General features: G+C 42.9%; 2 protein-coding genes across 7 annotated transcripts in view; both read right to left on the reverse strand.

Annotated features, from left to right (window-relative positions):
• The window catches only part of ZFPM1 (zinc finger protein, FOG family member 1), a 145,917-nt gene extending 141,872 nt beyond the window's left edge, over window positions 1–4,045 (reverse strand). For both annotated transcript variants that reach the window (XM_075576413.1, XM_075576414.1), the window contains exons 1-2: window positions 3,640–4,045; window positions 2,787–2,882 (exon numbers count right to left, since the gene is read on the reverse strand). The gene's annotated coding sequence lies outside the window, so the exon portion shown is untranslated. The remainder of the gene's footprint in view (window positions 1–2,786; window positions 2,883–3,639) is intronic.
• A 5,003-nt stretch (window positions 4,046–9,048) lies between these two features.
• The window catches only part of ZNF469 (zinc finger protein 469), a 255,451-nt gene continuing 239,278 nt past the window's right edge, over window positions 9,049–25,221 (reverse strand). For all 5 annotated transcript variants that reach the window (XM_075576422.1, XM_075576418.1, XM_075576417.1 and 2 more), the window contains one exon: window positions 9,049–24,545. In XM_075576422.1, the coding sequence (XP_075432537.1) occupies window positions 11,724–24,341 (12,618 nt within the window). In that variant the 5' untranslated portion in view covers window positions 24,342–24,545 and the 3' untranslated portion in view covers window positions 9,049–11,723. The remainder of the gene's footprint in view (window positions 24,546–25,221) is intronic.

Consider the following 25,221-nt stretch of genomic DNA (forward strand, 5'->3'; position numbering starts at 1 on the left):
GGGACTGGGAGGGAATGGAGTGGGAGGTGAGTGGAGCGGGAGGGAGGGAATGGAGTGAGAGGGAGGTGAGTGGAGCGGGAGGGAGTGGAGCGGCTTCCGGGCGCCTCTTAGGTGGGCGCGTGTCCCCCCGCCGGGGAGGGACTGGGAGGGAATGGAGTGGGAGGTGAGTGGAGCGGGAGGGAATGGAGTGAGAGGGAGGTGAGTGGAGCGGGAGGGAATGGAGTGGGAGGGAGGTGAGTGTGGTGGGGGGGGGAGAGGACAGAGAGGGGTGTGTGTGTGTGTGTGTGTGTGACACTGTGTGTGTGTGTGTGTGTGTGTGTGTGTGTGTGTGTGTGTGTGTGTGTGTGTGTCACTGTGTGTGTGTGTGTGTGACACTGTGTGTGTGGTTTTTTTTTTTTTTTGTGTGGACCTTTGGCCCGTCACTCCGCCTCAGGCCAATGCGAGGTGTGGGGGGCGGGCCAAGGGGGTGGTGTGAGTGTGTGAGGCCAATGCGAGGTGTGGGGGGCGGGCCAAGGGGGTGGTGTGAGTGTGTGAGGCCAATGAGAGGTGTGCGGGGGTGGGCGGCCCAAGGGACCAATGAGATTGCCGCTAGGGACACCGGACATCCAGACAGGCAGGCAAACATACAGTGCTTTCACTAATATAGTATAAGATATATATAACCCATAATACTGAGTTAAGTTATGGTGAGTAAAAAAAGTGACAAAAACCCTCCACAGGAAAGCAAATATGCAAAAACAGCTGTCTGTGGGTGGTTTTCTGGGTATGCACCTTAACCCTGGCTGTGCTCAAAGCTGTGACCATGCAGCTAGCTTAAGCCTATAGGGAACCATGTTAAAAATGGTTATTGAGGCAAAAAGTGACACTGTGTGCTCATTTGCATGTCATTTCCCAGAATCCCTTGCTGCAGTGGAAGTGCTGTATGCTGGGTGATAATGGGGAAAGGCGGGGTTGCAGACCTGCCTAAGACATGCAGATGAGCATACAGTTATATTTGCATATATATATATATATATATATATATATATATATATTTATATAGAACACAGCGAACAGCAGGCACTCCCCTAGAAAATAATGCAGGTGCTAATCCCATAAGGTAATAATAGGAAATACGATACCGTTGTTTGGACGAAATCACACGGGCAGCACTCAAATATTAGGTCAAAAAGAGTATATTTGTGCCTTTGTTTCACAAGTATACTCTTTTTTTACCTAATATTTGAGTGCTGCCCGTGTGATTTCGTCCAAACAACGGTATCGTATTTCATATATATATATATATATATATATATATATATATATATATGCCCGTGTGATTTCGTCCAAACAACGGTATCGTATTTCATATATATATATATATATACATATATATATATATATATATATATATATATATATATATATATATATATATATATACACATATACATACACACACACACACTGGGATATTGTTCTGCTGTTCATTCAGAGTTCAGGTATTTTGACTACATTTTGCCGAGATAAAAGGGGTAGAGAAGTCATTGTATGGGCGAGATCTTTCAAACACCCCCCCCCCCCCCCCCAATTCTAGTACATGTTGCGTTGTGGGGCTGCACAAATCCTATACGCGTAAAATGATATAAATATACTACTTGCATTTGCACCGAAATACTGTGAAATAGTTTCCAAAGCCACAAAGTGAACTAGGTTCAAAACCCAAGTGGCATCTTCTTCATTTAATGCTCAGCAGGGAGCGTCGCCTCCCCGGGCTCCTGCACAAACATTACATTGTTACCACGTCAGGGCAAAGATTTGGGTCTTGACAATGGATTTAACATCACGGCACGTAGTCTTTATCCTCACGCCGTAGTGCTGCACTGTGTCAGCCCGGAGACAACATCGTTTTACAGAGGAACACACAACGATACACAATGCAGATCTCACGTCTTACAGCAGAGGGAGAAATGTCCTACTCTATCCCTAATAACGCGGATATTGGTTAGCGGTGAAAACATAGGGATGGAAATGTCATTTCTGAATAGCAGCACAAGACTGAATGCACACGTGTGTGTGTGTGTGTGTGTGTGTGTGTGTGTGTGTGTGTGTGTGTGTGTGTGTGTGTGTGTGTGTGTGTGTGTGTGCGTGTGTGCGCGCAGATCAACAGGACGCTGATATCACGGTATTCATGTATGTGTCTGTCTTGAAGTGACACCTTTTTCTGTGATGTAAGAAGCTGGCAATTAGAACCGGTTTGTAAATAAGCAACAAACGTGATCATTGTTTTGTAACTTCTTAGTATGTCTGTGGTCCTTCCCGTGTGGCTGTATACTTTGCTGTATTGCATATCTATGGTGATACATCTTGCCTGTGCCATTGGGTACAGTGGCAGTCTCTGGCAGCATTAATCACTCAGTAAGCGAAGTAAATGAAACGATGTACAGTAGCTTTTTGGTGAGTTTAGACCTGCTTTTGTTCCAAGCTCTATCAAGAACATCCAACACAAGCCAGGTATTAAGGATATCCCTGCTTCAGCTCAGTCATTTTGATTGAGCCACCTGTGCTGAAGAAGGTTTATCCTTATAACTTAATGGCAAACACAGGTGTTGTTGATAACTGTTGAGTGATCCTCTGGCAGCTGCTGAAAGGTAGAACATATAACAGCGCCCTCTGGAGGAGGAGAGCAGAATGAAAGTACAGCTGCCATCCCTCCAAAGACCAAAATAAAGCACTAGCAGTAACTTACTAAGATATTAAGCACAAATCAAGTCATTTTTGTACCATTATTATTATTATTTTTTTACCTTATATGAACCAGAGGGTTTTATGGAGCTGAAAATAACGCCGTCCAGTTCAACATTTCCTGGGTTTTCCTCTTTTAAATCTGGATAGTTTCTGCCCTTTTTATATTAAAATCAGTGAGAGAAAAAAAATGTTAAGTCCATTTATTAACACAGTAAGCTGAAATGTTGGGCAGGGTTTGATATCCTCTATCTCCGTCCCTTTCATGTGATATTGTGTTTAGTATGGCATGCCCTATTCTGGAGCCAAAGGGTATATGCTACAGTAGATAGAAGTATGGCCAGATAGCTGATCTCATCCCCCACTGAAAGCACAACAAGTCCTTTTATCTTTTCTTAACTCAACTGAGGGGGTTACAGAAATGAAAGGTTCTTGTGGGTGCTGTTGTGTGGGTAGAGAGGGCTTCTCTATGTGAAGTGCTTCTGTATAAAGGGACGGGCACACAGATTGCTTTGGAAGGGAGTAGGGAAGAATGGTTGTACTCACTCAGTTGCTGGATAAGAAAGGAAGTGTGTAATGTTTGTCACACAGGAATAGGGACAGGGCTAAGCTACCTGTGAAAACAGACAGGGGAGTATGGAAAAGTCCATTTAGCCAGGGGAATTAAAGGGGTTGTCACGGCAACCAGCTTCTAGCAGGCTGGAGAATTGGGAAGTAACTAAATGTATCCATTCCCACCTGCACTAGGAGTGAAGCTGCAGGGAAAGCTACATCCAAATAAAGGTTAGCAGGGGGGGGGGGGGGGGGAACAGGGGGAAGCGGAAATAGAGAATCCTGTTCCAGGACAGGCCCTATCGTCCGCAAGCAAAGTGCCCAAACAACATCTTCCACATTGTCCTTGCACTAATAACTTACCTGTTAGCACACCGAAAGGCACAACCTGTCTGGAACTGGAGCTGCTGTTTCACCCTCAAGACATTCACACAAGAGTGAAGGACATTGGTTACGTGTAGGTTTATATATTATTTTATATATTATTATATATATATATTTTCCATACTTTATATAAGTTATGGTGGGTGAAAACGGTGACAAAAACCTCCACTGTGTAAAAATGGATTTCAGGCAAAACGTGACACTGCGTGCTCATTTGCCTCTCATTTCCCAGAATCCCTGTCTGCAGTGGAAGCACTGTATGCTAGGTGATAATGGTGAAAGGCAGGGTTGCTGACCTGTCTAAGGCTGCGTCCATAGAAGGACACTCCGCGCTGAGCCCCGGCATCCTCAATGAGGATGCCTTGAGAGGTGGCTCACGCGAGCGTCCGCAGGCGTGCTGAGGAGTTGGATTTTTCAGCCGACAGCCAAGCTGTCGGCTCAAAACATCCAATCAGCGCGAAGCAGCGTCAACGTCACGATTGGCCCAGCGACGTCACTGCCCCGCCTCCCCCCACCACCCTCCGCCTCCCGATCGCGCCCGCTGGCTCGCCTGCATGTGCATGAAATCGCACAGCTTCAGCAGGCGAGCCTCAGCGTCAGCGCTGTTCAGCACTGCTCCCCCCTCTTTGGATGCAGCCTAAGACATGTGAAGGTGCTCACAAGTGATCTTTTTATTTGCTCTGTCTCTTTCTTTATATATATACTAGCTTTTGTACCCGGCTTCGCCCTGAGAATGTAATACTGAATACATGTCACTGCCCCCTCCCCCCCGCCCCCTCCCGCTGGCGGCACCTTTCCCCGGCGTCCCCCTTCCCCTCCAGCGTCACATCTCCCCGCCCCCCCCCCTCCCCCCTCGCTACTGGATGTAGTGCGGGGTGAGATTTGTGTCTGTGTGTGTGTGTCTGTGTCTGTCTCCTCCCGCTGCCGGAACATGTCCCCGGCCCCTCCCCCCACCCTGCTGGCGACACATCTCCCTGCGCTGCTGTGGCATGTCCCCTCGCTGCCAAATCCGCAGCAGAATGTCCAGTGAAAGTTTCGTTGTGCCGTTTCTGAGATTTCGATGCTTTGGACATACAAACAAACTGACGGAATTCAACGTAGAATTATAGTATGTATGTATATATATATATATATATATATATATATATATATATATATATACCACTGTCATTAAGGTTATGGTGGATAAAAAAGTGACAAAAACCCTCCACAGTAAAGCATATATTGCTTTACTGTGGAGGGTTTTTGTCACTTTTTTTACCCACCATAACCTTAATGACAGTGGTGATTACCTAGTCTAGTCTCAAACCAGCTTAGCCATTAAGACCAGCCTCACACTGATGATACCCATCAAGGTTGAAACATGTATGTGAGTAGGTCTAATGGCTTTGCATCTCATCCCAGCCTCTGTTTAAAAGCTGTGTTTAAAACAGCATGCATTGGCTTGAGGATTGGCTTGTGTAATACGAGCTTTAGACAAAAGGTGGCACTGAGTGCTCATTTGCATGTCATTTCCCAGAATCCCTTGCTGCAGTGGAAGTGCTGTATGCTGGGTGACAATGGGGAAAGACAGGGTTGCAGACCTGTCTAAGACATGCAAATGAACATACAGTAATATTTACAGTTGCTATATATATATATATATATATATATATATATATATATATATATATATATATAGCATCAGTGGTCGACAAATCACCAAAAAATCTACTCGACGAACAAAAAAGTCTACTCGCCACCTAGTACCACACGTGTGCTGCTTGGGCCAATAGGAGCTCGCCACGATGTTAAATCCACTCGCCCGGGGCGTGCAAATGTATAGGTTTGTCAAACACTATATATATATATATATATATATATATATATATATATATATATATATATATATATATACACACATACAGTCACACACACACACACACACACACTGTGTCACACACACACACACACACACACACACACACACAGTGTCACACACACACACACACACACAGTGCCACACACACAGTGTCACACACTCACACAGTGCCCTCCCACCCCCACACACGCACAAACACAGTGGCACACACACACACACACACAGTGCCACACACACAGTGCCGCACTGTCTCACACACACACACAGTCACACACACACTAGTTTGCAGCAAGCAAAAGCAGCTTCTCTCCCTACCTCAGCTCACATGTAAGGAGAAGAAGCAGCCTCTCGCCCCCCCCCCCCTTCCCCCTCCCCCCTCCCAAGTGCCAGGCTGCTAGAGCAGCTCGGAGGGGGGAGAGCGGAGGGGGCAGAGCCGGCACAGGGACACTGCTCCACGGAGCGGCCCCGGCTGAGAATCACATTCACTGCACATGACACGCACAGCTCCGTCAAAGGCAAGGACACGCCCCTCCCTTAGTAGCCACGCCCACTCCCTTAGTAGCCACGCCCACTCCCTTAGTAGCCACGCCTCCCGCCCCTCTGTTCCAGCACTAAGGTTTTTGCTGGACATTAGAATGTCCATAACTTGGCAGGTGAGTGACATGTGAAGCCCAAAATAGTTGCGTTGACCTACAAATTCGCAGCAGAACGTACAGTGAAAGTTTTGTGGTGCTACGTGGTGCCGTTTGTGAGATTTCGATGCTTCTGACATACAAACGGAATCCAACTTAGAATTATAGTATAGATACTACACTGCAGCAAGGGATTCTGGGAAATGACATGCAAATGAGCACACAATGTGTCACCTTTTGCCTGGAATATCCATAACCAACCTCACACTGATGATACCCATCAAGGTTGAAACATGTCTGTGAGTGAATATAGCAAACGACAGGGGGTGCCCAGTGCTACATCCAAATGACAGAACATACATGGTAATAATTACAAGAAATAATGCTTCAGTACTAATAATAATGCTAATACTAATAATAAAATATGTTTTTTTAGTATAGATATTTTGGCCAAAGCATCACAAGCCTGCACACCAAACGTCAAGGTAAACTATAATAAGTGCAAGTCCTACACTACACTGCATCTGTTCCCTATACCTCTGTATGAGGGGGAAGAACCATAATAGATTCCTTACCTGCAGCAAAATGAGATCCACCATTAAAAAGGGGGAGGTGACGTGGTCTGTGAGTGGTTTGTACTTGCTTTGCTAATCCCATGCTGTGCTTAAAAACTGTGTGAACGGCGATGCATTGGCTTATATGGGCTCCATGTGAATGGATATTCCAACGCCAACTCTTGCGTTCTGCTCAAGGATGTCTTCTCTCTACCCCCTTTGTATCTAAAGCCCTCTCCCGCCTTAAACCTTTCTCACTGACTGCCCCACACCTCTGGAAAGCACTTTCCTTCAATACCCGACTAGCACCCTCTCTATCCATCTTTAGACACACTTGCTTAAAGAAGCATAGGAGTAGCTCCGTGGCTAATACTATACACATGATACTTAAAGCTTGGCCCCCTGCAGACGCACTTACCAGAACTCCCTCCTACTGTCTCTGTACGTTCTCCCTACCTACCAATTAGATTGTAAGCTCTTCGGAGCAGGGTCTCCTCTTCCTAAATTTTGCTTTTATGTCTGAATCACTTATTCCCATGATCTGTTATTTCTTTATTTGTTATTTATATGATTGTCACATGTATTACTGCTGTGAAGCGCTCTGTACATTAATGGCGCTATATAAATAAAGGCATACATACATACGCTGCCATTACGTGATCCTTGCTAGCTGAGTGTCTACCGGTACCCCCTACAGAGGTAAGTATCTCCAGAAGCAGGGGTCCCTGAAGCTGAGATTAATGGGGTTTAGCTCCAGAGACCCCTTGCTTCAATCCTATGTTAAAAAAAAAAATACCCTTGCGTGTGTGTAAACCAAGAAGTCTTCTTGGAGGAAAAAACGGAGCACATCCAGTAAAACAGAAAAAATAACAATCAAGATGCAACTCCCATAAAAACACATTCATTAATCGCTTCCATGGATAGCTAGTACGTTAAACACGCACCTTGAGTGTGCGACTTGTCTTTGTTCTCCTGCTGCCTATCGAGCGGCGGATTTCGAAATCCGACGCTCCTAGGCACTTAGATACGCCGGCCGCCTCCTTTCTGCCGCCCTCCTCCTCCTCCCGATTCGCAGCGTCCAATGACGCCGCCGACGTCACCAAAGTGATGTCACACGGCGTCTCGTTGCCATGGTAACGCAACTTCATGACGCATTTGGCGGCGCGATGTCACGTTGCCGTGGCAACTAGTCACTGTGGGGACGTCCGTGGCATCATTTGATGCTGTGAATCGGAAGGAGAAGGACCGCGGCAGAAAGGAGACAGCAAGGAGGCGCCCAGCATATGTAAGTGACTTCCCATCGGGCCCGAGAGCGTGGCGGATGTATATGGGGGCGGACATTTTTGCCACCCCCACATTTTGCCATCCTACGCCCGGGCATAATGGGAAATGTGGCGCTGTGTATTTATGAAGGACCGGGGAGAAGGTTAGTTTCAGACAGACAGCACCTCGGAATTTAATTGCGAGTGTGCCTAATTAGCCTCGTATGTCTTTATTTCAGATCAGTAAAGTATTTGAATATTTACTAAGGGAAATGATCCAAAACAACTTTATGAGGATACGTTTAATATTGGTATTGATCATGTTTTATAAGGGACGGTTTAGGCTACATCCGCCTTATTATTTACTTGTATTTATTATTTTAAAAAAAACAAGAATTCAGGTGGAAGCCGTGCAGAAGGTGTATTACCTTTATGGGTTTATTCATTAAACTCTGATAGTGCCCATCAAGCACTATCACACACAAACTCCTACTGCTGTACAACAATGTGAGTTTGTCTGGAAGGTGATAGCTGCTCTTAGGAGATTGGATAAAGCAGGGGTGCTTCTCTCCAGTCCTTCTGGGCACCTGCTGTCCTGCTGGTTTTATAGTAGTAAGAGAGAGTCAGCTGCCTGCCTTTTAAACCCCCAAGTTCCAATCAGGAGTTAATTGGAGCAGCCCAGCAGACCTTAAAGCTAGGGTGAGGTCTCCTATGGCTGGAAGAGTGAGGGAGTTAACCTCTTCATTCCCTCACAGCCCCCAAAACCCTCCACATCTGAAGTGTAAGTCTAAAATGCTGCATCAGATGTAAGAAACGTATTACATATCCCACAGCTCTGTCCCAAACAAACAGAGCATTGTGTCTAAACCCTGTCTTCTCTACACTGATACATAGACCCTAAAGCATTAAGAATGCCCCTAGGAAATAGTAATCTAAAAAATACATTTAATGTACGCAATTGCATATAAACACCCCTAATAGCATTTCTGTTGTGTTCATACTTGAACATAAGAGTTGGTTGGCATGGTATAAAAACTGTGAGGTGTTTTCAACCTGTGTAAATAAAAAGTAGCAAGACATCGTTTCATCTCATGTTTTATTTAACAACATTATAAAGAGGCGTTTTGAGCCATACAAAATAACAATATAAAAAGGCTTTATGCTCTTTCTGCTTTTTGGACAAAAATATCAAAATAAAAATCTTTTGAATTATGCATTGCACCAAATAACTAGAATATCTTTTTATACAATACAATGCACTTTAATGATACATATTAACAGGATAAAGCCTTGCGCGTTTTAATGTTTATCAGGATCTGTGCAGGGTTCTCTGGCCTTGTTAGATACATCAGTGCCTTACAACTGTCATGTTTGTGGTAGGTTGTCTGTAGAATCAGGGTAATAGTCCAATGCACCTGAGTTTTGATTTTCTCATTGATAATATAATAATAGTAAAGATCAGATAGAGCTTGGAGCGTTTTTAACACTGTAACCAGCACGATAAACATTTCAGTCTGAATTCACATTACTTAAAAAGATCTCTTAACAAATAGCACCATGAAGTTTAAAAAGCAAAGGATTCTGGGAGCATGTTACAGTAAGATTGTCTAGCACGTGATATTATTGTAAAGCACACTAAGAGCTTTAAAATAAAGTGGGATAGTGCACAATCGCACTTTATTAAATACACCCCTAATTCCTTCAAAGTCAGGGGCACGCCTGTCTTTGTGTCACAGGCTCCTGCAGCAGTGAAGGTGTTAATACGTTACCAGCAGCTGTGTTGGCACAGTTTTTGTGTTACATTGTGTAGTGTGTTAGCAAAATACTGATACCTTCAGGTTATTTACAGTGGTCACAGAAATTGGATAAAAAAGCGCAGAAGGCAGTGGAAATATAAGATCAGATACTCATGATTTGTAAATCTATATATTAGAGGGGGGAAAAAAGACCAAAATAGTTCTGAGTTCCTAGATGCTGAAACGATATTTTTTTTAAGTGTGGAAATTAAGAGACCTCGTTGCTGATATAAAGAAAACACAGTTTTTTCCAGGTCATACAATCAGTCTTCATTGGTGTTATTTGATATACGTATATATGACACTGATAAATCACAATGTAAGGTAGAAGAGATCTTCTGTAGGTAGCAACCATCACATTTTGCATACATCTGGATCCTTCCAATAAAGACAGATAACAAGCATTGTATGCAAAGGAAAACGGACCATATCTCAGATAATGTTATTTCAGTGTGTTAGAATAATCCATACTCCTTGATCCAAAAAGATCAGTGATCCTATGCTTTTTAATTGTAGCGTGTCCACACTGTGAATGATTTGTTAACAAATGACAAGCAATTGAACTTTACAAACAGCAAAAAATAATTGCATAGATTTTTAAAAAATCATCAGAAATCCTGCGAGCACCAAAGTTTGCTTCACATATTTTTCCATGAACTTGCAAATAAATTGGGGAGAAAAGAATCATCGGGCTTTCTAGAAATGACCAAGCAATCAGAACCAAACTTACAGTTTTCAATTCCCATAGATTTTCAGTGACTTCTCCTACAGTAAGTTATTCAATGAGGCACAACTGCATGAAAACGTCCATTGGTTGGAATAACCATGGTGTCCTAGTCAATATGCTAAGCAAAGAAGGGTGCATATCCGATGAAGGACCCTGAGAGGTTGGAAAGCTTGGAACATATCAACTACTTGTTGGTCCAATAAAAGGTTTCATACCACCCACTCCCTCCTTAGTCAATATGTTGTGAGGCGGTCTTCCTCTTGCTATTCATATGAATGGATCTGCAATGTTACAGGGCAAGAAGAAGACAACTTCACTGAATATTAAATAGGGATCATACATCTCAACAGACTCTGACATACTTAACATTTGATTGAAATTTCATTTTGTTGGTCTAGAATTCCCAAACCTCACTCATTTGGGTTCACAGACGTTAACACCCGAAGCTGATATTTTGTCATTTTTTCTCCACTCGTGCAATTTTTTGGGTTTTCGATGAAGATTCATAATCTGGCACGTCTTTGTGAAGCTCTACCTGCTCTTGGTCATGAAATATGTTTCCTAACCGATAGGAGCACTGTATTGTCAAGAACGTGCTTTGATTATACTAGGGCAGGTGTGGCCAACCCCAGTCCTTAAGGGCCACCAACCGGTCAGGTTTTAAGGATATCTGTAAAACCTGACCTCATGGTGGCCCTTGAGGACAGGAGTTGGCCATTCGTGTACGAGGGAGTCTTTCATTCAAACATTATTATTTTTTTTTGAAATGTAGACTTGCAGGGAATTAACAGCTTCCATAAAATGATACAGGAAGAGTAGATGGGTCTGTTTTCGAACGCACCAGTTAGACGAAGTATAGTTTGAAGCCTGTAACCTCAGCACTTCAGCCAGAGATAAAAACAAAATGAAATTATGCAGAACAATAGAAAACAGCTCTTGAGTATTCTGTCTGTCCAAAGCCATTAACATTTCAGTTCCTGGAAATAAAAATCCACATCAAAAGTTGTAACATTTGCATGACAAATCGGGGGCATTGAAGTAGATTACAGCACACAAAGGAAACTATTTTACAGAGGCGGCAGTGCAAGTTCGGCAAAGCTAGACAGGGGAAATAAAGCTACCAAAGAAATCAAACGTTTTCAGACGTTCCATTTCAGTCTATTATTTACATTATTTTTTTTTTTGTGTCAACCTTGCTTACTTCACAAGGAAGGATAGATATCACCCAGTGTCATTCCGAAATATCCCTTCTTAGAGGAATTTTAAAGCTGGTTAGTTTCTGCCCAAAAAGCTGACTTAACAGATTGTTCTGTGATTCAGCAGTCCTGTAATTGGACGGCTCAGTGGGTTTTGTATTGTGCCCCAGTCTGCGCTTGTGTGAGGGGCTATGTAAAGGCAAAGCAGGGCTTTTGGGTGTGAATGTGTGTAGAGTTTTGGTAAGAAGTTCCTTTTTGCGCTTATACTCTCCGTTGCTAGACCGGGAGTCGGCTTTCTTCTGGTTGTGCAGGTCCAGCACCAATTTTTTGAATTGACCACTGGCTCCTCCTGTGTGTGACTTGGAATAATGACGACTACACAAAGCCTCATCTTTAGTGTCTGTGAAGGTTGACAGATGGCTTGTCCACTCTGGCTTCTTTAAGCTACCAGAGCTCTCACTCTTACCAGTACCTAGCAGCTTTGTCTTTTTCTTCTTCCCTTCTCCTTCCAGGTTCTCCTGGGAGACTGAGCCCCCCTTGTGGCCAGACACCTTATACTCTTTGCGCTTCTTTGTATGCAGTTTGAGGGGCAGAGTTGCTGCAATTTTTTCAGTGGATTTGGTAAAATCAGCATTATTATGCTTCACAAGGTGAGGGGTCAGTTCTTTTTTGGACACCTTGTGATGGCTTCCCATTGTCTCTTTCAAAGCACTGGTATTGCTATCCCTTGCTAAAGAACATGTCTCGGTGTCGGTTTTCACTTTGGGTGCACAGGACTTCACTGCCTCCTCACTACCAAAGGCCACAACATGTGCCTGTGATGCAGACCTACTACTGGATTGGTGGACTGACCTATTCTTTTTAAAACCTCTCAAGTCTTTCAAAGAAGCGGTTATATCGGGGGCAACTGATTTCTCTTTGGAAAACATTGAAGAAATATCTACACCATCGGATGGAAGTGACTTCAGTGCACTTTCTTTATCCATACCCATAACTGCATTCTTTGGGTGGCATAAGTCTCCAGTAGAATCTTTGGCGACTGGGATCTTTTTGTTCGATTGAGTCGATTCTGCCGATTCCTTTGGCAACAGCATCTGGCAGAGGACATCATCTGCACTCACCTGCGGAGATCCCATTGCAGTTACTTCAACTGTCTTTTCCTCTTTATTGCATAGTGATGGCTTATTCCTTTTGTTGATATATTTTGGGTTTTTGGGCTTGACAGCCGGTGGCTCTGTCTCTTCTGTAGTTTCAGCAGCATCATCAATAACAAAATTGCCACCCTTTGCTGTATCAGTGGAAGAAGAAATGATCTCAACATCCTGCCTGTTCATTTTCTCATCCATTGCAACATCTCTATTCTTGCCCATGTTGCTTTTCACTTCATAGGCTATAGGAGATGAAGGGTATGAGGCATGAGCACTGCGGCTTATCTGGTCTTTCCTTTTTTCTCCCTGGAGTTCAGGGAAGTCTGCTGTCATGTCTTCCATTTTTAACGCTATTTCTTGTTCATTTTCTGTCTTTTCTTTGCCCTCTTTATCTAAGAGTATACCCAGCGATGGCACTGGGTGAGGTTGATCACCACTCTGTTTAACATTCATGCAGGTTATGTTGGGCGATGCGCCAGAATCCTTTCCATGTAAGATCTTTTGTTTTTTGCTAGGCGGCATATTTTCATGTGTAGAAAGTTCTTTTATCTTCTGCTTGACGTCTTTCCCTGACGTGCCTGGCCTCATAACTCCTCTAAACTTGAAAGTCTTACTGCCCCCAATCCGGTGTTTTTCCATGTGCCTGTCATACTGTTCTTTCTTAGAGAATGTATAGTTGCATGTACTGCAGATGAAAGACTTCTTTATCACGTGCATGACATCTGCGCACAGTTCGCATGCGTAAAGTGTGGTGTGCTTAATTTCAGGTTCCTCTGCTATGTCATGCTCGCTGTTAAGATGGTTCCTTAGCTCTTGCACTTCCTGGTACGACTTTGGACACCTGTGGCACAAATAAATCTTTTGCAGACTATGGACGACCAGGTGCCTCTGCAGCTTGAAAGGTTTGGGGAATTGCTTCCCACAATGATGACAGTCTCTAGAGGGATCTTTGCAATGAGGATGAATTGGTGTATTTTTCGGAATCGTTTCACTCTTTTGTGTATTCTCCAGAGGAGGACTGGCAGATAGTTTCACGTGACTAGGAGTGATTGGGGTATTATGGGTGCTGCTTTCTGTTTCTTTCTCAGTTTTTTGCTCTTCTTCCTTGTGCTCTTTTTGGTCTTGCTTTTTACATGCTGGACTCTTGTCCTCAGACTCCGGAGTTTTTGATGGTTTACTTGGTGTTCTATAGATGAAGGTGCTTAGGAATGTTCTCACTATACTCTCTTCAGAAAAACAGCCAGGAATACCCATCACAGTCTTCTGTGCCTGGCCTTTTCTAGCAAACTGTGTTGCATGCTCTCTTAAGTGTTCATTATACATCCATACATCAGAGATTTCTTTTAAACACATGCCACAGATCCAGAGTCCGGCCTTGTTTTTTGCATGTTTCTCTTTTAAGTGATCCCTTAACTGTTCTCTTGAGCTAAACTTGCGCTGGACACACATGTAGCAGGTAGGTGGAGGTGACGGATTATGAGTAAGCTTATGGAAATCCAATTCTCCCAAGGTTAAGAACCACTGAAAACAAACCTTGCATTTATACTGCTTGTCCTTGCTTTTGATATTCACATTGCTGCGATTTCTCGCCTGTCTCCTATCTTCTGACCTATTTTTGGCATGCTTGGTATGTCGTCCTGCTTTCTGTGCGATCTCTGGTGTATCCACATCAGATTGGTCAGAGTCATCTCCACATGCACTGAAGAAAGACAGTTCTCTCATGTCAAACTTTGCACTTAGCATCTTCATGTCAATTGTAGGAAACTCAGGGAGACCTATATTTTCATTGATTTTGCAGTCATATGACTCTTCCAACTCTGATTCTCCCGTTGCCGAGCTCATTTCCACAAAAGGTTCCTCAGATTCTCGAGGTGACTTGTATAGTGTATCCTGAAAGGACACATCTCCACTCTTTTTCTCTTGGCTTTCTCCAGTCGGTGATGATGCATAAATATTTTCCACTGGTTGATGTTGAGATACAAATGACAGCACTCTCTCATCATCTCCATCAATCCCTTCCTTCATTGGATTAATCTGATCATACTCAGCATGAAGTGCACTGGTTTCTGTGTTACCACTGACACCTCTACTGCCCATTAAAGTTGAATCAATTGATATGGTTTCATATCCACATGAATAATTTCTAATTTGAGAAGAGTGGCTAGGTTCAACAAGGTCCATATGCTTAAAGTCTGCTTCAAATGGTGGCGTTTGTCTTTTAATCCTCTTCCCATAAACACGGGTGCATTTCTTCCTAATGAAATGATCATCTCTTGGAAACAGCTGTGAAAAAGTGTTTTCATCATCAAACAAGCTCTGAAGATCAGGTTCAACTTCTGTAGATACATTGGACACCTGGGGCTCTTTTTGATCATACTTTGATTCTGCTAGACTTGAATTCTCCAGTAAACACATATCAGGGGCACTTTCTGAATCCTGTCCAATTAATGAGGTTTCATAATTTGGTGACATACTCTTTAAAGGCATGACTTGGTTCCTTGTTTGTTTGTTATCAGTTATATTATGAAGTGTTTTACCTTCCTTCAGAGTGACTCCGTGGTCTTGCTCAGTCTCACATATATTAGTCACAATGTTTTCAACATGATCTTCGAAACCTTTTGCCCACTTTTGTTGAACCAGTAGACCTTCTCCATTTGTTTCATCATCTAAAATATTGCTCACCGCCTTCGCTTCCTCAGGTGACATTTTCGTGGCAGAATGTATTTCTCCAGCACTGGATTCTTGATTAGTTTCTTGCTGCTGTTTGTCTATATTAGAAGGATGTACCCTTGCAATCTTTTCATCAGGAGAGGTAAAGCTGTTTGACTGCCCAATAGCCTTCAAAATATTTGTTTTGAGAATGTCCAAAATATCGTCAGAGGGAACTCGAGAATCATCTATACATTTACTTGAAAGCGTCTTCAGCTTCCTTTTTTTGACTTTACCATTTAGCGTCTGTTTGCAAATAGCTTCTACACACCTCGTGTCATCACTGTGTACCTTTGTTCTTTTTTCACCTTTAGATTTTGCTGGTACAGGCATCCGCTCTTCTTCTGAATTGAAGTAATGGCAATGGAGTTTACTTTCTTGGTTTAGAAGGTCTGTGGTTTGACTCTGAGAAATAATTTCAGAAGAAAAACTTTGCTTACTTAATGGTTTGGGAGCTTTTTTGAGATTCCTGTCATCTGTTTCCCATTCAGAATTTAAAGAACATTTCTCATTATATTTTACATTCAGAATATTATCACTTGCTGCACCATCTTTAGGTAATATTAATGTCCCATCATTCTTCATGCTATGCTTAACAGCTTTGTGTCTTGTCAGTCCTGGTTTTGATCTGAAGGATGCTGAACATATATCACAAGTTAGTGCCAATCCAACATGTCTCTTTTCTTTTATGAGACCATTCCTTGATGGGATACCAATACTTTCTAATATTTCCTTGCTCTTATCACAATCAAGAATACGCAATACTCCATTTATAACAGAGTCCATGTCACTGGTGCATTTCCTTCCAGAATCATCGATCTTATCATTTTCAGGAACCACTGAGTTTTTGGAAGTCTGAACTAGTCTCCCATCTGTTGTTTCTACAGCCTGGTGGCTACTTAAATCTATGAGCCCTGACTCTGCAATGTCCACCAAGTTACATACCAAAGTTGTTGTCCTGTCATCACTGGGGTACTCATGGTTAATATGGGTTCTTTGTTCTTTATTATCACAGTCACAATTCAGACTCTTTCCTTCTTGAAAACATAGAGATGACTCTGTCACCGTTTTTATACCTTCTGTAAAAAGTTCCGTTTGGAGAGTTGAATACGTTTGACTTTCTGCTGCAGCATAGCTTGGATAACCATCATTGCTAGGCAGGGATTGGCACCTAAGAATTATATCTGTGACAGAGCTTGCTGGCTGTTCTTTGTAATGAGTGCATACCAGGTCAGAGCAAAAACATGAAGGTATGTTCTCTTCAACAATAGATGATATGGAGTCCTTCCTTTTTGTATCCTCTTTCTGGTCTATCTCGAAGGAAGAAGAGTTCACGCATCTATCTTCACTAAAATAAAGAAGTGCATCCGGTCCTCCCAATAGATGTCTTTCAGTTTGGTCCGTGGCACTTACAGCTGCTGCTTGACACTTCTTGACGCTGTTACATGTGTCTCCCTTAGAAGGACACGAGTCCTCATCTGTTGATGAGCAGAACATGACTTGTGTATGGACAGATTCCTTTATTGGGAGATGAGAAAAGAAGTCAAAGCTTAATTGAGAATGTGTTGTAGATTTGCTCATGTCTTGTTGGTGCATTGAAAATTCGTTATTGCTTTTAGACAGGGCCTTGTGATTACTGGCATGCAAAGGAAAGCAAGCAGATGATCCATCAACAAAGACAGATGCTTCAGATTTGTCTTCATGCGTTGTAGTGGTCTCTTTGCTAAGCTCATTATTTGTCAAAAATAGGTCTCTTTCTGGCAACATAATAATGTCTTTCTGTTGGTCCTCTGCACTTACAAAAGCGGGTGCATCTTCATGTTGTCTTTGTGTCTCTTGCTTTTCTGTACCTCTACATAGTCTGGTTACTTCAAAGGTTAATGCACATGGTAGCTCAGATCCTGTACTTTCTTTATCCGAGGGGCAGCTTTCTATAGCACTTGGCACTTTAGCTGTGGTTTTTGAAGACATTGCAAAAGCTTCATTCTCAAATAAAACATGGTGTGAATAGGCAGCTTTTCTATGTTTTTCAATAGTCAAGGGTACTTCGTCTCCATCTGTTTCAACTAGATTTTGGATCTGCTCATCAACCTCTACCTGCCCGTGTAACACATTTGCAGTTGCATTACTGAGAGATAAGAAATCATTATGATCTTGTGTCATACCATCTGCACAGATATTAATGACATCTAATCCTGAACATTCATTTTCAATGGGTTGTGACAATGTAACTTCATGTTGCATCTCATTGTTCAGGGATTTGTAGAGCTCGGCAGGGTTTGTGTCCTTGCTTCTGAGTGGATGCAACTGTTCAGAATTTGCAGAATCGTTTGTTTCCAACAGGTGTGATGCTCCTTCTAGCTCCATATTATTATCCACAGCATTGTTAGATGCCTCCTTCGAAGCGGTTAGCTTGCTCTCAGACATATATGAAGCATCGCCTTCCACCTCTGGCTGAGGACACGCATGGGCTGAAGCAGACAACAGCATTGGAAAGCATGGCATGAGCATTTCTTCCTCGTTATTTTTGGCTGTCCTTGCAACAAACAGTTGGAGCTGTTGCAGTGGATTGTCTGCTGATTCTTGAGCAATTGCTGATTTTTCAGGAATAGCACTCTCTTCCTTCTCCAAAATTGGCATGTCAAGGAGTATCAGGTTCCTGTTGCTCGCATTATCATTGTGTTGTAGACTTCTGCTGATGGTAGAGTCTGTAGATCCTTCTTTCCCATCCAAAGTTGAACAGTTTTCACTGTATTCTAGAGCTGTCGCAGACAGTGTAATTTCAGACCTAAAAATTGGGCTACATGGAGCTTCTTCAGTATTTATTTTGGTATTTTGCACTGGGGTGGAAGTGATATTTAATATAGGAACAGCATTATCTTGCAAATCAAACTCAGAATGCAATTCAGGAACGCTTTGAAATGGTTCCAGCTGTGGCGGATCATCAAACCGGTCTTCCAGTTGCTCTTTTTGAGGAAAACCCTTTCCGTGATGGCTCTGGTGGTTGTTTTTTTGGTCGATTTCTTTATTCTCTGCATTTTTGGAACGTAGTGTCTCGGATGTAAGCAGAGTGTTTCTCACAAGTTCATTTTCTGAGTAATTGTGACTTTCCGACTGACTCGGGAGGTTATGCAAACAATCATCAGGCATTACAGAGAGAGACCCATGGCTATGGGATAGAGAATCCAATTCTTCTGATAAACATACATCATTTAGAGCTGCCTGATATTGAGTATTTTCCTCAGTGGAAGTGAATGAATCTAGTGTGCCTGGCTGTTTATGACATTGGATGCTGGAAGTAAAGGTGTCAAACTGAACTGAACAAGTCCACGGGCTTTTGTGATTTTCACAGCTTGCATCAACTTTTACACGGGTCTGACTCTCCTGAAGGTCCTGATCCACAGATACAGTATGATTCATGTTTAGATTGTCAAGATTTTCTTTAAAGTACAGGTTATTTCTACAACTTTCAATGGGATTTATCTCCATGTCTGGAAATGGACTAGGAGGGTGGGTTAGGTCTGTGCTGCTCCGATGTTTGGAGCACGGTTGGGACGGAATCTCATTCTGCAGTTTGCTTGTTTGAAGCTGGCTTTCCAGTTCTGTAACTAGTCGTTTGATTTCTAATTCATCCTCTGACATGTTGTTTATAAAGGAACCATTATAATCTGTAATTGTTTCTGCCAGGGTCAGTGACATTTCAGTGGATGATCCTGGTATTCTTTCGGTATATTTATCAGTATTTTGATCCTCTATCGCTTGAAAATGAGTAATACTATTAGATAATACTGGGGGTCCTTCTTCAATCAGGTCCCAGCTTTTTCCTTGCAAAAACTGAGGGTACTGCTGTTCAAAGTGTGTTGCTTTGCTTGTGTGATCATCGGAACATGCAAATGCTACATAGCTTTCTTTTGTAGGTGAAACACTGCTGTACAATGGAGCTTCAAAATCAGACATTGGTAGCTCAGCAAATATTGAGGATGAATCGAATGTAAGTGTAGACGATACTTTGTTTTCATTATTATCCGTAGGGTAGGAGGTCATATCTGAGCATTTGTGCTCAAATGAGCTATTATTGCTATTATGATTACTTTGATCGAGATAAATCTCCCCAATTTCTGGGGATGTAGTGCTTTGGGGTTTGATGAAGAGGTCATTGCCATATAAATTGGGCAGCTCTTTGTGCTCACCGAACTGTTGACTTTCATTAGTGTAGGAATCCTGCATTTTTGCTGGCAAGAGAGTTTTTGTTGAGTCACTATTGTAACACCCAACTGGCATCCCAAAGTCTTTGTGGTCATTACACAAGCCATCCTTTAGGTACTTTACATTGGCATCAGCGTAACTTATAATTAATTCAGAGTTCTGTTTATCAGCAACACAGGATGAACCATTGAGTTGCTCCTCTTGGTAGTCTATAGCATTCTTGTGGAAGGAAGGACATTGCTGGGATACATCATCTGTATCCAGTGTAAGATCAGGCGGATAATTAGCTTGTAATAAGGTGCTGGCTATATTTGTCTTATGGTAAGTGCTTACTATTTCCTCTTCATCTGCGGCTTTCTTGAAATAATTCCCCTCAGCAGTATTTCTAGGGTTGTCTTCAGTGGAATATTTATGGTCTTTGCTTTGCTGTAATTGTTCTTCGTCCCCATACGTTGGTGAACCATTTGACTTGGTTGGATATACCTTGGAGCTAGCAAGCAAGAATTTAGCGGATCCAAACCTCTTTGTTCCCTTGGAAAAGTCTTTTTGAGGTATGAGGGTTTCTGGTGGATTGTCTTTGTAGAGAGGTTTTATAATATTTCTCTCAGCTGACATACTTTGGGTGGCTGTATCCAAGCTTTTACGCCTTTGCACTATCTCTTGCTCATTTTCAGAATCAGTCCGTTCAGTGCTTTTGGGACTTGAGCCTGTTTCACTTGAAATACTTGTGCTTTGGTCACTACTGGTCGAAGATTGGCTGCTTCTTCTCCGGATCCTGTTTGAGGTCTCCTTCTTTGCACTCCTCAGATCCCTATTTTTCGGGTGAAATTGTGTTGCCTCCCCCATTCTCCACACCGGCTCGTTCCCTTTTGTCCTTCCACCCCTTCCTTGGTGATCCCGATTGAAGTTGTACTTCAGTGGCTGTTTTTTACCATGTAAAGAAGTTGCAACTGCTTCATCCTCCGAATCTGAGATATAGTCATATTCCCCAAAGGGATGGTTTTTGGTCGGTGGGAACAATCTTTCGGTGACCAATGAAAACTGTAAGTTTTTATTGCTCTTCACATGCAACTTATGAAGTTTATTTTTCTGCTGCACAATTTTATGTATCAGCTCCTTACTCCAGGTCCCATTATGAGTCTTTTTCTTCTTTATATTCTTCATGCATGGCCTACGGACCTTCGGGTTCTCGGTGCTGGAGAAATCAGACAAGGTGGTTCCTATGCTTCTCCTTCGTTGAGCTTCATGGGACTTTGTGTTTTTATCTTCAAAAATCGCAAAATCGCTTTTATTTACACAAATTATTGGGGGAGGTTCGGACCGGAGACTTTTTTCAGGTTCACCTTTTTTGTGCAATTCAACACATTTGGGTGTAATTTCCTTAATATCCATTTTATCAACTTCCAAAAAGTATGGATCCAAAGTCCTGGCCTCTGCCTTTTTCTGCTTACTTTGTATATGTATTGCATTCCTGTGGTTGCAGGATGGGTCCTTTTCATAGCTTTCCCCATAGACATATGAGGTTTGGTTATGGCGAGCTTGCTTTTCCTCTAGCCCTCTTGGCTTTTTTTTGGCCTCTAAGAACTCTTTGACCTTGTACGGCTGACCACATCCTGTGATCTTGGCCGTAGAAAGGTCGTCATCTACAAATACATCAATAAAGCTGCTGTCTATTTCTGGATTGTCTGCTTGAAATTCTAAACCGTTTAATGCTTCTGTGATTAAACTGTCTAGTTTGGCATCATCCATTTCCAAGATGTCACAAGCTGTCAGGGGCAAGGAATTGGATGTTAAACTATGAAAAATATTCACTTTCAACGGATCATCCTTGGTATCTCCCTTGGCATCAGTATCAAGGAGATAGTCAACAACTTTGTTGAAACCAATCATGTGTGAGTGAAGTTCCATTGACCCTTTGGGGAGGGACAACCCTTGCCCGATGTGAGTGGGCTTTATGGGATCCATAGCTTGCTTTCTGACCTCTGTGCCACGCAGGGCATCCTTCATCTCACTCTGCAGAGTGGAATTCAAGCTACAGTACTGGCGATGCTCAAGGAAGGAGGACAGGTTGCTGTAATTCTGATCGCACTGTTTGCAGGTAAGAAGAACATCCAGCTGGTCTAAATTTGCACTGCTAAGGGAACTTGCCAGCAAATGGTGGGAAGAGTAAGGAGGGGGAGGGGGAGGTTCATTTTCAAAACACCCTTTGCTGGGCTCACTGGTTTGTTTGGGGTATTGGTTTTCCTGTAGGTTTTTAAACAACTGTTCATCCTTGGTGGCTTCTGATAAATAATTGAATGTTTTAATAGATTCTGGAGTATGGTATAGTAGAGAGCTAGAACTTAAATGGTGAGAGGGAAAAGGCTTGTTTTCTGTAGGGAGGCATGGCTGGTGGAAATATGGAGAAGATGTATGTGTAGCTGGTATATGGTTTTCATCTGAACTGGCATTCACAGGGCTGCTAGACATTGGTGAAAGAGAGGAGCAGGTGCTACCAGATACGGGGTTAGTAACAGGTGAAGGAAGAGGTGATTCACAAGGAGATCCAACAACTAGACTTGCTGTTGGCAAAGATACTGGCTGGTTGGGGTTATTTCGTGAAGATGCTAATTGTTGTATTGGCTGGCTCATACCAAACAAAATGCCTTTACTTCTTGAATCACAAATCTGAGAGTTTGTGTCCTTTGTACTGTCATACAAAATGCCATTACTTGAGCTGTAGTTTTGTCTGCTCGCGTCAGACCTCTGTGTGGAAATCCCCTCCACGGATAAGTGTTTTTTAGTGTGATAACTTGGGGGAATCTTCTGCAGCGGGTTGTTGCTTTGCCACTCAGAATTACAGAGAGGAAAATTTAGTTTTTGGTTTCCAATCTGCCTCGACAACTCAATTCGGTTTTGGTTTGGCATGGCAGATGTAAGATGGATCTGTTGCCAAGGCATCCTGGCATTTTTCAGTGCCTGTCTCTGGTCTACATTGGATTGGCATTGATAGGATAACTGATTTCCAGAAGAGTTGGTGTATGATACAGAATTTTGGTCCAGAGGTGGGAAAACCTTACTTCCCGCATCCCAAGTCTGAGGTATCCTGGAAATGCTTTTATCAAAAGGCACAGAACCTGCATTTACACTATTATAGACCTCACCGGGGAAGTGCATCTGGTTCAGAGACGTCTGTGGTATATTCCTTCGTAGTGTGTTCCCTGGATTCAGGAGTCTTTGAGTAGTTGTAAAGTCTTTAGATGGCTGCTGCCTTTTATTGACTAATGTTGGCACACCATTACCATGTAAACTAAATTCACTAGAATTAAAAACTGGCTGGTTTTCTTGAAAAGTGCTTGGTGTTTGATCTATAGCACCAGAGGAAGTTATAGCACCAGATGAGGAAATAGCACCATTGTGATCAGTGGAATGTTCATTCCTTCCTGTGTAACAAGGGGGTGTGGGCGGATGCTCCGCCTCCTGCTGTGCATGTAAGAACGGAGCTTGCTGAGAAGGTAGACTGTATGTCCGGCTGTCTGGCAATATGTTTTTATAGGACCCATTGCTTTGTGGATCCTCCTGTTCCTCTATTGAAGAGGTCTGGAATGCAAAAGCACTGTGTGCTACCTGGTTCGCTGCCAGTGAGATGTCCACAAAGTTCTGATTGTTCGCAGTGTTGCAAAATGAATTCCCAGTTGGTTCCTGCAACGACTGAAAGGGATACTGAAATGGCATGGACCCAAAGCAATGAGGGTCAGATTTGTTGCCCTCAGGAAATGGGCAGAGTTTTTGACTTGAGATGCTATAGCCGCTAGCACCTGAAAAGATTTTTTCAGAGGAATGCCAAGAGTTCCCATTTGCTTGAAATTCCAAGTAATGCAGCTGCCCGTTAGTGCTGGTTGTTTCATGAGGGTTGACCGGCTGTGGCTGAAGCTTTAAGCCATGGTGAGTCCTGGAAGCTGGAGCAGTTTGTGAGGTATAGTTGGCAGAGGTAAGGCTGGGACTGGACTCCTGGAAACATCGGTTGAAGCTGAGGTCTTCCTGCTGGAGTTCCGCCTCCCTCTCAGGTAAACTTGGAACATGGAAGCGATAACTTCCCGAGACGGGTCCTCGACTAACTTCTAACTTCTTAGGGGGTGTTACCTTTTGCTGGGGGTAAGCGATCCCAATGGTAGGATTGGTCCGTGAGTTGGTAATACTTAGTCTGTAAAGCTGATGTTGGGCACGATCTCCCTTCCCAGACCTCTTACTTTTGTCTTTCCCTCTGCTCTTTCCTGTGGGAGATTGCGGGCTGCCTTTACCGTTAGTCCATGTAGTATCACTAGGAAATTTTGACCTGTTGTGGAGCGATTTGAAATCAATTTTTCCTGCTTGTTGAGGTCTTATCACAGCTTCCCTTTGACTGTGGGGCTCCTTTTCCCTACCATTTAAATGAGATGCTTTATCCCCTCCACCAATTAAGGCACTTTCTGAATTGTCCGACACCCCGCTCGTGGGAGTGTCCACTGCATCTTTCTTGCTGAACTGTTCAAAGGCAGTGTCTTTATCTGGGTCCTTCGAGCTGGATTTTGTGGTGTTGTTGGTATACACATGCTTCGTCTCTCCCGTCATGGTATTGTTCAGAAGGGATGAACGGCTCGCTGCTCGCGTGACGCCTTGGCATTTGGCATGTTTCTCAAATACTGTTTGTGATCAGTCATTCTTTTATGAAGTCTGATGAGGTCTTCACTGAAACAGGGCTCTCCTTGCCACTTTCATCTTTGCTGCTCAGAAGTCTGCCGGGAGAGCATTGGTTTCAGTATATCCAGGTGGGACCTGACAATAAAGAGAAGAAGGATGAGTAGACTGAAGCTCTCAGAAATTGATTTGCAAATACAGAACCTTTAAAGAAGCAATCTAAGGCATTAAACTCTTGTGTATATATATAAAAAGCAACTGTAAATATTACTGTATATTCATTTGCATGTCTTAGATAGGTCTGCAACCCTGTCTTTCACCATTATCGCCCAGCACACAGCACTTTCACTGCAGCAAGGGATTCTGGGAAATGACATGCAAATGAGCACACAGTGCCACCTTTTATCTCAAGCACACATTACATGAACAACCCTTAGGCCAATACATGCTGCTTTAAACACAGCTTTTAAGCAAGGGCTGGGGTGAGATGCAAAGCACAGACATGTTTCAACCTTGATGAGTATCATCAGTGGGAGGTTGGTTGCTGGCGTTTGCAGGTTAGAGATTAAGAGTAGGTATTCACCACACTTATTAAGGTTATGGTGGGTAAAAAAAGTGACAAAAACCCTCCACAGTAAAGCATATAGCAACTGTAAATATAACTGTATATTCATTTGCATGTCTTAGACAGGTCTGCAACCCTGTCTTTCACCATTATCGCCCAGCATACAGCACTTCCACTGCAGCAAGGGATTCTGGGAAATGACATATATATATATATATATATATATATATATATATATATATATAGAAC

Source organism: Ascaphus truei, chromosome 19 (genome assembly GCF_040206685.1).
Source record: "Ascaphus truei isolate aAscTru1 chromosome 19, aAscTru1.hap1, whole genome shotgun sequence".
Lineage (NCBI taxonomy): Eukaryota > Metazoa > Chordata > Amphibia > Anura > Ascaphidae > Ascaphus > Ascaphus truei.